The sequence below is a fragment of the Zonotrichia albicollis genome, chromosome 18, assembly GCF_047830755.1.
Source record: "Zonotrichia albicollis isolate bZonAlb1 chromosome 18, bZonAlb1.hap1, whole genome shotgun sequence".
Taxonomy (NCBI): domain Eukaryota; kingdom Metazoa; phylum Chordata; class Aves; order Passeriformes; family Passerellidae; genus Zonotrichia; species Zonotrichia albicollis.
Window position 1 is genome coordinate 7,612,534 of NC_133836.1, and position 10,707 is coordinate 7,623,240.

The following is a 10,707-nucleotide window of genomic DNA, read 5'->3' on the forward strand; positions in this document are numbered from 1 at the left end:
AGTAGTCTCCAAACAGTAACAAAAGGCTTCCAAGACTGAAATCAGTAACTTGGCCATAATCCTCTCCTTGGATTTGGTGTAAATAGAAGTCTCTTGGGAAGGAGTACTAGAAATACAGATTTCCTGACACTGTAACCCAATTCCTGGAAGCATTCCTTTCTCAAGACTGAGGTAAATGCTACAACAGCTTATTGGGGGTTTTGTGAGGGGCCACAGTAGTAGAAATGAGTAGCAGGTTGCTTAAGCATCAGCTCAGAAGGGTCTCAGCCTGGGAATTCTTCTGCAAAAAGCAGGGAAAATATATGGCCTTAGCTCTGAACATTGGAGCTCATACAAGAATAGCTGGAAGGGCAAAGCTGTACTCAAAACCTCAATTCAGAGCTTCACTTGTGACAAAATATATATATTGTTAAATGCAAAATAAAGCACACAAGAATTTGGTTTATTTTATGAAAATTGCTCTGGAAATGGGAGGCTCTAGTTAAGGTGTTTTCTGTCTCTGTCTATTGTTGCTCTCACCAAGCACCATCCACCACATGTGAAAAGCTCCACGCTCCCTGTGTGACACTGGTGTGTTGGGTGGGCACAACACCTGCTAAAGTACTGAAAGATTCCTTTTTCTTCTGTTTTGAACAACTTGAGCTCATTTGTAACTTTTTCCCAAAGGTTTACAAAACACACGAACTCATCAACGCTGGCATATCTGATATCACCATCCGGCCAGACAAGAAGATTTTGGCCACAGCAGGGTGGGACCATCGCATCAGGATCTTTGGGTGGAAGAAGCTGAAGCCCTTGGCAGTGCTGGACTATCACACAGCAGCCGCCCACTGCGTGTCCTTCTCCGACCACAGCAGCCCCCGGGACCGGCTGCTGGCTGCCGGCTCCAGAGATCAGCGCATCAGTGTCTGGTCCATCTATGCCCAGACGTGACACATCTGCCCTGCCATGCACGAGGGAAACAGCACTGCTGGAGCAACTCCCAGCACTGCAACTCAAACGTGCCTGTGGGGAAGTGGTAGAATCCGTCTCCAGGCTGAAGTGAGAGTCCTAGGTTAATTCTTATACTGCTTGTTTAAGCTATAAATTTTTTCTTCCATAGAAGAAAGTGGATTTTTAAAATTCATAACAAGCAGAACAAGGCCAGTCACAAAGACCAAAGTTGCTTTGGGTTCTGCTACAGGTTTTGCAACACCTTTCCTTTGGCAGGTTGCTGACATAACTTGTGCCAATATCTTTTGTAAAAATGGACTGGAATCCCTCAAACTGCAGTGGGGGCAGAATATGTCTGTTTGTAAGTCATTTATGTATCCAAGGATCTGAATCGGTGTAAAACATCACTCTTCCTTGAAAATTTATACCCATTAAACCACCTCCAGTGGTTTCTCATTGTCAGTTACTTTTTCTTCCCCCAAACTGAAAGGCTATCAGAACACCCTTGATTTGTTCACACTTCTGTCAGTTTCTAACTTAAACCAACAGCCAGGAATGTGACTAGGGATGGCCTTCGGCATTTATGAATTTCATTATGTCTCCTGTCACCTCAAGCCTCACAATTAATCACAAGAAAGAAAGGAAAAAAATCTTCCCCACCATTGCACTGCAAAGCTATGTAAAGCCTTTTACAGAGCCAGTGCTAAATCCTCTCCATAGACTGATGAGCTGAAGGATTTAAACTCGACAATCCAATTAGCGCCCTGCTCCTTGGAGAGTCAGGGCTGGGTTTCAGCGTGGAAAGTCGGGGATTCAGCTGCACGGCTCCCATGAACATTCAGGGGAATCACATGGGTAAATCCTTCTCCACACAGTGCAAATGGTTCCATTAACTTGTCATCTCTACAGTCACGAGAACTGAAATTCATTCATGAAAGTTTTGTTGTTTGCCTCACAAAGCAGCATTTGCATTCTTGTAAAGCGTATTAGACACACACCAGTGTGCTGAGAGCCAGGCTACTGCTGGATTCTGTCACAAAGCTGCAGTGACAACTGTGTCCAGGCTGTACACTGTTGATACTTGACTGGAAATAGAGAGGTGGAAATCAAAGAAAAAGTGACCAAAAGTGAACAGCAAGATCAAAGACTTTGAAAATTATTTCAGGAAAAGCACACATGCAAATTAAGGTTTGGGTCTGTTACCCAGCTGTGCCTTGCAGACAGAGAATATTGCTGGACTGAAAGCCTTAAGCACCCAGCCTGATGTTCTTTACATTAAAACACAGAACCAGGATACTGTTGCCAGGCTTTTCTAAGTAAAATGTGGCCTTACACATTTTAGAGTGTGGTGACACTTTAAATAATGCATTTCTTTGATTATTTCTTTACTATTCAGTAGCTGCATGGAGGATCACATTGCAGTTGAAAGTTAAAGCCTAATTTTGAGTGATCCCGAGTCAAGGGGAGGTGATGGTGTTCATTACAGCCACCAGACAGAGTTGCACTTCTCCACCATCACCCACCTCCCACACAGAGGAGGAGCTGCCCCACTGCACAGGCAGCTCCAGCCTCAGCCTGGTGGAACGAGATGCAGTCACCTTCCACAAACCTGCTGCTGGAAGAAACCTTCTCTTCTGCTCTTTTGCCCCTTTCTCAAAGGAGGTCAGAATTGACACAAAGAAACAATGAAATAAATAAATGGAGAATGTGTTGTTGCATGTGGTTTGGGGCTCTGTCCAGGGAGCGTGCACAGGGATTTCCTTTTGCCTGTGCTGTGTGGTACAACACACATGGCCCAGAGGTGCCAGCATTCCTCCTCCATGACAGCAGCCTGCACGGCTGGGCACTTGCCACAGAAGTGAGCTGTAGGTTTAATGCTCATCCAGCAGGAAAGGAAAGCCAGGGCTCACCCATCTTGGGCAAATGGTTAGTGTAAGAAACAGTTTTGGATGCAAATATTCTGGCATTGGCACGGTGGCACCCCTCTGGAAAGAGGGATTAATACCCCATGCCTTACCGAGAGCATTATTAGATCAGAGGCTGAAAGTTAGGAGTTATTGAGTATATTTTCTCTGAAAATTGCCATTTACTGTCAACATCTGTATCTAAAGTAATTAGGGAGACCAATAAGGGATGTTTAGATTTACAAATGGGTCTTTTGGAAGATACTTTAAAGATTACTGGGTGCTTAAAATTACTACCTTTTGCTGAGAGTTAAATATTTATGTTTGCCTGATTAGGTAGATTTGAAAACAAACTTAGTCATGCAAGTACAAATTGAAAATGAGGACATGAACTGCATCTCAGACACACAGGTGAGAGTTTCATCAGCTCCAGGAGGAAGGACACAGGCTGCAGGGCTGCTTGCAGGAACAGACCCATCCTTTACTTCCCATTACCAAGGCACTGTCCATGTCATGCTTTTTCACAATACAATTAATTCATTAACACTTTACATCACTGCTGATTTTATCTAAACACCCAGAAAACAGATTTTTCTTTCACATTATAGTTTCCTTGAAATGAGCAACCAGACTACGTTAGTTTGATTTAGAGTTGAGCCTAAATGCCATAGTTTGTGAATTACAGTCTTCTAACAGTTTATTTGCCTAAGGAATTAACCTGGACTTCCCCAAAGAAGAATGGTTTCCAACAGGAAAGACAGTATGTGTCAATATAGGCTGTAAAACACAGTTGTCTGATAATAACTCTAACTGTAAAATACAGATGTCTGATTGCAGCTAAGAAATTAACTTTTTTAATTAAAAAGAAAATTACAGTTGTGCCATAAACATGGTTGTCACTCAAGATTTCCACTGACTTGCTAGCAGAAGGTTGTGAGCAAGGAGCCACCTTAAGGTGCTGGAGTTAGCTCTGAAATCTCACCTGCCAGAAAGGAACAGGGCTAGCCTGTACCTGGCCTGGAGGATTCAGGAGTGAAGGTGATGACAGCTGAATTATTACAAAAGGCTTCCTCCCAAGAATCACTGTCTTTGGCACCAGGAGAGGGAAGAAAGCAACCAGCATTCATAAAGTAATACAAATAAATCCCAAACACCAGCACTTGTGCAGCAATTACATGGAATATTTATCACCACTTGAATGAATGGGATCTCTGACCCTCTTAAGACTATTTGCAAATGAATCCATTTGTTCCAACTCCTTTCTCTTATCAGTACATGAGCCATAAAGCACTGCAGTCCTTATGTGGATGAGCAAGGAAAGATGAGATTGTTTGCAGTAATGAGTGAAAAAGGAAGTAAGCTGGGGATATGTAATGAGACAGGTGTTAAATTTAGTCCTTTAGAATGCAATTGCTACAGCAAGCCAAAAAATTACTCTGCAGCTTGACTTGAACTGTTGCAAAGGTTTGAGTTTAAAAGAGCAGATTTTTATAGTTAAGCCAATACTGGCTTCTGGACTGCTTTTCTTTTTAGCATATTTAATATGCATCTACAAAGCCAACTTGCAAATTAATAAATCTTTCCTTTAATTCGGTCTGCCAAGAACAAAGATAGAACACTGACTACTGCAGGAGCCATGTTAGTGATGTAAACCAAAGGACTGGGGATTAAACAAGGATTACTGAGTGCTAAATCAATGTGTTTCCTTTTCTGGCTGTGTGTCTGTGGTGTGAAAGTGTGGATCATTACATAAAACATGGCACATGACTGCCTGGATTAATGCCAGGCAATGTTACAGCAGCGTTGAGACACAAAGTTTGATGTTTGAGCACGACCATTGTGCTACCAGGAAAGCGACAGCCATGGCTGAGGGGAAAGGCAGAGGGGTTCTGCTAATGCACAATATTCTGAAATTCCAGCCTAGGTCCCCTGCTACAGCTTCTCCAAGTAAACTTGGCTTGTGTTTGTCTGTGTCCTACTCTGCTGGGGCATCCTGGAGGTTTCTTTTATAATGTGAAGGAAGCTATCCAGAATTAAGATCATACTGGGGGAGAGATGGCAATTCATGTAAGGATCTCACAGTATCAAATTAAATGAAAATATAATGTCTGAGTTGGGAAAGTTTTGCTCACCTGGTAAGTGGTCTGAAGCACAGCTGTACCTCCTGTCAGCAGTGCTGTGTACTGCTTTATTCTGACCTCAGAGGAATTTGATTTGCAGTTTGGTTTGTAAGAGGAAAAGAAAGAAGTGAGGGGTTAAATCAAAACAAAGGAGCAACTTGTCCCTCTGAGTTAGGTGAGAGGAAGACTGAAGGTATAGAAGGTATGGAGGGCCTTGGAGCAAACCACCAGCAGAGGCCAGCTTGTCCCTGGGAGAGGGACAAGGATGGCAGCAAGAGTACCTGGTGGAACCATACAGTGATAGGTCTGGCCTCTCACACTCATACACCAACTTATCTTTGTCTCAGATTTGCTTTTACTTCTCCAGCATCCTTTTTTAAAGGTGTCAGTACACTAGGAAATCCTGTAGACCACAATCTACACCTCTAAATAAGCTGTGTTCAACCAGAGGAGAGTGGATTTATTTCTGTGCTCTGAAGAGTCACAAAACCAGAAGCTGCAGTGCCAAAGGAGATGGCAGTGGAAAGGACTGAGGACCTGAAGCAGCCACGTGTACTGCAGGAGAACCACCCTGCAGTATTAATAATCTCCTCACAGGAGAGTGACATGGCAGTGAAAAATAAATTAATTCTCATAATTATCTATTACAATTTCAAGTTCTAATTATTAAAAAAAAAAAGGAATAAAAAAGGCTGTTAAATTTACTTGAGATTATTATGGCTATTTCCTTCTAGCTTGTATTCTCAGTACACATAAACTAGGGCAGCAAAAAACCATTGAAATCCTCAGATGCTTTCTGGACAGCAATGGTCTCTCTTTCCAACCAGTGGCAGGATTGATTGAGCCTGATTATGTGCAGATCAGGAAATTTAGTGAGGATGTTCAGTGCTGAGTCATTACTCTCCTCCATAGCTCTGGCATCTCACACATACAAAAGTGCATTTTCCAAGCCCCCATGGCACTGCTTGCTACAAACATGTTCTGACATAGGTAAGAAGGCAGTGGGTGTGCTGGGCCTATGGAATAATTTCTAACGTGACAGAGAATGTGGCTGTGGCATTTGTCCTGATAGCAATTTTAAAAATTGCTGCTACTCAGTGATTTGTGGATGCATTGTGTGTGTTCATGGAAAAGCATCTAGGCTGCTCTTAACATAACACTTCGAGTAAGTATTGTCTGTTCGGATTTTTTTGGCCTCAGATATTTTGATGGCATGCAGACTTGGCATCCTGCTAAATAAAGACATTGAGTCTTTATAGTTTTATCTCTTGAGCCCATCTGGTTTGAAGTAGTTGACAACAAGCAGGAAAGGGAATAGAATGAAAGACTCACTTCATGTTTGCTGAAATAAAAGAAATGTGCAAGGCAGTGCTCAAACAGAACCAGCCTGGGAGAAGGGCTGCCTCTTGCCACCCCTCCTCTGCCCTTTCCAGATGATGGCTTTGCCTGCAGCCCCTCCACTCTCACGCTGGTTCTTGCAGCCCAGGGCAGGCCCTCCCACCCAGACTAAGGGCAGCTGAAGCAGCCAGGCCAGAGCACCACGAGAAGGGGAACCATTGCCCCTGGAACAAGGAACAGTGGGAGCACAAAGCAAGTGGAGTAAAACACAAATGTCCATCATCCAAGCTAAAACCAGTGACAAAAGCAATTGTGCTAGCACCTCACAACAAGGTGCCTCTGCAAGTTTTACATGTTGTCTATTCCATTTTTCACTTCTTTTTTGCAATTTAAAGCCCAAGGACATCAGTCTGAGTCCCTGGGCACCAGTGCAGTCACTCCTGTGAAGGCAGGCACTGAGCACAGCAGGGGCACCTGAGGTCTCCTGCCCTGCCCACTGAAGCACCCACTGGTGTCCAGGAGTGCCAGGGAGGAGGAGGACACTGCAGGAACACATTTCCTTTCCTTCTCCATCTCCCAGAGACCACCAAGAGCTGTTCACAGCGCTGCAGAACCCAGGCTGGAGTGCATGTCACAGTCACTCCCTCCCAGTGCCCCTCTCAACTGTCCCCTGGCAGCTCCAGTTGCACTGGCAGCAGGAGATGGAAGCTGCTCTACAGGCTGGCAGGATGGCACAACATGGAGCAGAGAGCCTTGAAAATGTGTAGGGCCTCTTCTATCTATGCTGCTCCATCTCCTTACAGAATTAGGTCCTAAATGAGACTTTTCTGGCTCTTGTTCTTAATCACTTTGTTACTAGTTCAAATTTATAATTTTAACCTAAATAGAATTGAGTGATTTATTGTAATTATTTTGTATAGGCTGCTCTTAATAAACTTTTTTTTTTTTTTTAAATCTGGAAAAACATTTAATTTCCCATATGGAAAGAACACATTTATCATACTTTACTTGGATATACTTGGCCAACTATTGCACATATATGCAAAACATATGTGACAAATTCAAGGCTGAATTTCATAAAACAGAAATGCTGTGAAATGTGATATAATAAATATATTACACAGACATATGTGGCCAATTTATAAAACTATGGTATCTTTGGTAAATTTATAATAGGTCATTTCTATTAATGGGGGGAATGAGGGTGTGTTTTCTGGCATATGCAACACCCATAATACTTTGCACAGCCCTCCTGAAGGACAGTGGGCCTTTGGAGAGCAGACTTGTACATGTACATACACTGTGTATATGGGACATGTCTGTGTTTTTCAAAATTAATGTGTGTCTTCAAAACCAGCTCTACCTTTTTGCATTGATTGTGTGTGCACATACTAGGCAGGAAAAAAAAAGTATGAAATACTATTCTTTGAGATTTCCAGCCTTTGATACACTATCTAGATTCCCATCGACAATGGCTGTCCCACTGTAACATTTTATAGGCACACGCTGAGCTCATGATAATGGCAGCAACAGAAATCTTTGGGTACAGTCACTTTCACCTAGTTTTGTCAAACACCTGTGTAAATTATATATCTTAGCAATCAATTGAATTGGAATAATTAAACGAAGAATAAAAGGCTTATGTTCAGAAAGACGTTGCATCCATACACATCTACATCCTCTACACACGCAGAGTGGGTTCTTAATAACACCAGCTTAAAGTGACAGCTGAGCCATTGATGGCTGAATATCCTCAAATTGCCACTCACAGGAGACCGCCCCTTCTTATTTATGCCAGAGTGTTTCAAAGGTGAAATCTTTCCTTTAACCCCCTAATCTATATTTTCCTCTCATCGCGTATTTCCCAGCTCTGGAAGATGAAGCCCCTCTGGTTTTCCGTGCGTGCCGAATCCACCGCGTGCCATGCCCGGCTCTTCCCTCTGGAGGGAGCCGGCTCTTCAGGCAGGGCCGGCCGGGCTGCGCGCAGCACCTTCCTTCTTTCCTTCCCTTCCTCCTCCTCCGCCGCGGCCGCCGGGCAGCGGTACCTGCGGGGACCGTCCGAGGTGCCCCTCGGGACACACCGGGGGTGTCCCTGCCCACACCGGCCGTTCCACACAAACCGCGGGTCAGGCCAAAGCACCCGCGCTCTCAACGCGCTGCACAATTTGGTTTCAATCAGGAAACCGAACAGAAGGCAAAGCACAAAGAACCAACACATGTATGTGGACACAAACGCTCTTCTCCCACCTTCCAGCCGTGCTCCACAGGCTCTCGGCAGCTTTCTGAGCTCTTTGGGCAATGATGCTGAAACCTGCTTTGCAGGCACTGCTGTGTGTGCTCTTCCAGCCCTCTCCAGGCAGCAGGGCTCAGCTTCTGCCCCCAGCCCAAACCTGTGGGTGCCTGACTTGTTTCCAGCAGCCACAGGGATCCCTTTACACAGGCAGAACATTATACAACCTGCTTTTCTTATTCCACACAGATCGAGGTACAACTGCAGTTTGGCGAGGGATCCAGCATCACAGGCTGAAATCCACTTGCTGGAGAGAAGGAGGAGTGCTGGCAGGAAAGGACAGTGCCCCAGCTGAGGTGGCCCTGACCCACGTAGCCCCACTGGCCATGGCTCTGTGTGGAGATGCACTAGAAGTCCACAGCTCATGGGAGACCCACACTGTCCCCAGCAGCCTGCTGCACACAGAGCACCTCTCTATACCTGCTACAGTCCTCTCCATTCTCCAGCCACTGTTACACACACTGCAGCAGGACGCCAAAGCAGCTGCTCCCCTGGCCATGGCCACGGGTACCAGTGCCTGATATTGACTGAAGAGATGCCAACAGCCCAGGATGCTGAGGGGCAGCTGCTGGGCACTGCCTGCACAATTCTTGCCTGGGAGTTATAGGGTCTCCCTGAAGAGAAGGAAAGACTGAAGAGAACATCTATGAAATGTGTAAAGAATGTGCATGAATACTGCAAACACACAGGAGTCTCATCCTGATGCTCCTATCCTACATTGAATTTAATCAATTTCACTAACAAGGACAGAATAAAATCAACTGCAAAAAACCATTTCTGAAAACTGGAGCCAGTGTTTGGGGTAAGTGATTAAGCAAAGGCCACCCTTGTTCCATGCAGGTGGAACAAGGAACTAATCCTGGATTTATCCACTGAGCTGGGTGATGTGGTTTGCAGACCTCAGAAGCAATCACTGAACTCAGCCTGTACCTCTTGAAAATGAGCTAGATGGCTAATTTGTTCTCTGGCCCTATTTGGAAAATACAAAGGATGCTTGTAACCTCCATACTTGGGCCTGTTTCACAGCAGCTTTTACAGACCCTTCATGTGTAAGTGCTTTGTGTGACCTGAGGTACCCACAAGTGGAAGTTTTGCCTGGAAATGCAGCTGCCTTCTGTCCTAGTGTGTGCCATGGCCCTTGGTGACAGCGTGGGCTCAGTGGAGTTTAACCAGACACAATCACATCATACAAAGTCATTCCCCAAATCAATCTACAATACACAGACAATGCATGGCCTGTACATGATATGTCCTGACTAACAGGCTGACAGGTCATGTAACATTAAAGTTACAAATTTTCTGTGATTTTCAAAACTGGTCAATCTGCAGCATTATGGGGTTTTATTTATTTGAAGTGGATTTTTTCTGGATAGAAAAATGTCCCTTTTTGTTTTCCATATCTGTAACACTCCCATCCAGTGAGAGAGACATTGTTATGGAAGGAGGGACACCAGTCAAAGCCCTGAAAAATCTTGATTTAAGGATTAAAACACATCATGAACAGGACTGCTAATGTGCTTCAATGTGAATATGTCTAAGCACCTTGCATGCTAATGGACTAAATGCATGGTTAGAAATACCATTTTCATAGCTCAGACTGTGGGCTTGACACAGCTGCATGGTCTCCTTCCCATTCAGCCTCAGGACCTCTGCAGTGGTTCTTTAGCACAGAACACAGATGGTGATCCTGAGGGCCCTCTACCCACAGCCATAGCTTGAAGCTGTCATTTTCTCTTCTTCTAACAAATATAAAATTGAAATTCCTACAGTCAAGGCAAGGAGCCTTGAGCCATTTTCATTAAAGGCACAGTTTAGTCCTGGCACCTTGGGTCACTCTGTGTGTGCTTAAAGAGAACAGGTGCTTCCCAATCCAAACAGATCTGTTTTCACCTGGAACCCCAACCTGCACACTGCTGTACTATGATAGATTAGCACAACCATGGGCACCTGCAGCAAGCAGGGACAGAAGGGAAGGAGCAATCACCTATGGAGAGCCACTGTTTGCTCAGACTAAGAACTCTCCTTATTTAAATAACTGCATTTTGTAGGGGAGGCTTAGACCTCAGGGCAGACGTGCTGACAAATATACACAAATAATCAAACAAGAAATGAAGGAAAGAAA

General features: G+C 44.4%; 1 protein-coding gene across 5 annotated transcripts in view; it reads left to right on the forward strand.

Moving 5' to 3' along the window:
- GNB1L (G protein subunit beta 1 like) overlaps nt 1-7,249 on the forward strand; it is a 48,901-nt gene extending 41,652 nt beyond the window's left edge. For all 5 annotated transcript variants that reach the window (XM_074554670.1, XM_074554673.1, XM_074554672.1 and 2 more), the window contains one exon: nt 667-7,249. In XM_074554670.1, coding sequence (XP_074410771.1) covers nt 667-933 — 267 coding nt within the window. In that variant the 3' untranslated portion in view covers nt 934-7,249. The remainder of the gene's footprint in view (nt 1-666) is intronic.
- Nucleotides 7,250-10,707: the final 3,458 nt, after the last annotated feature.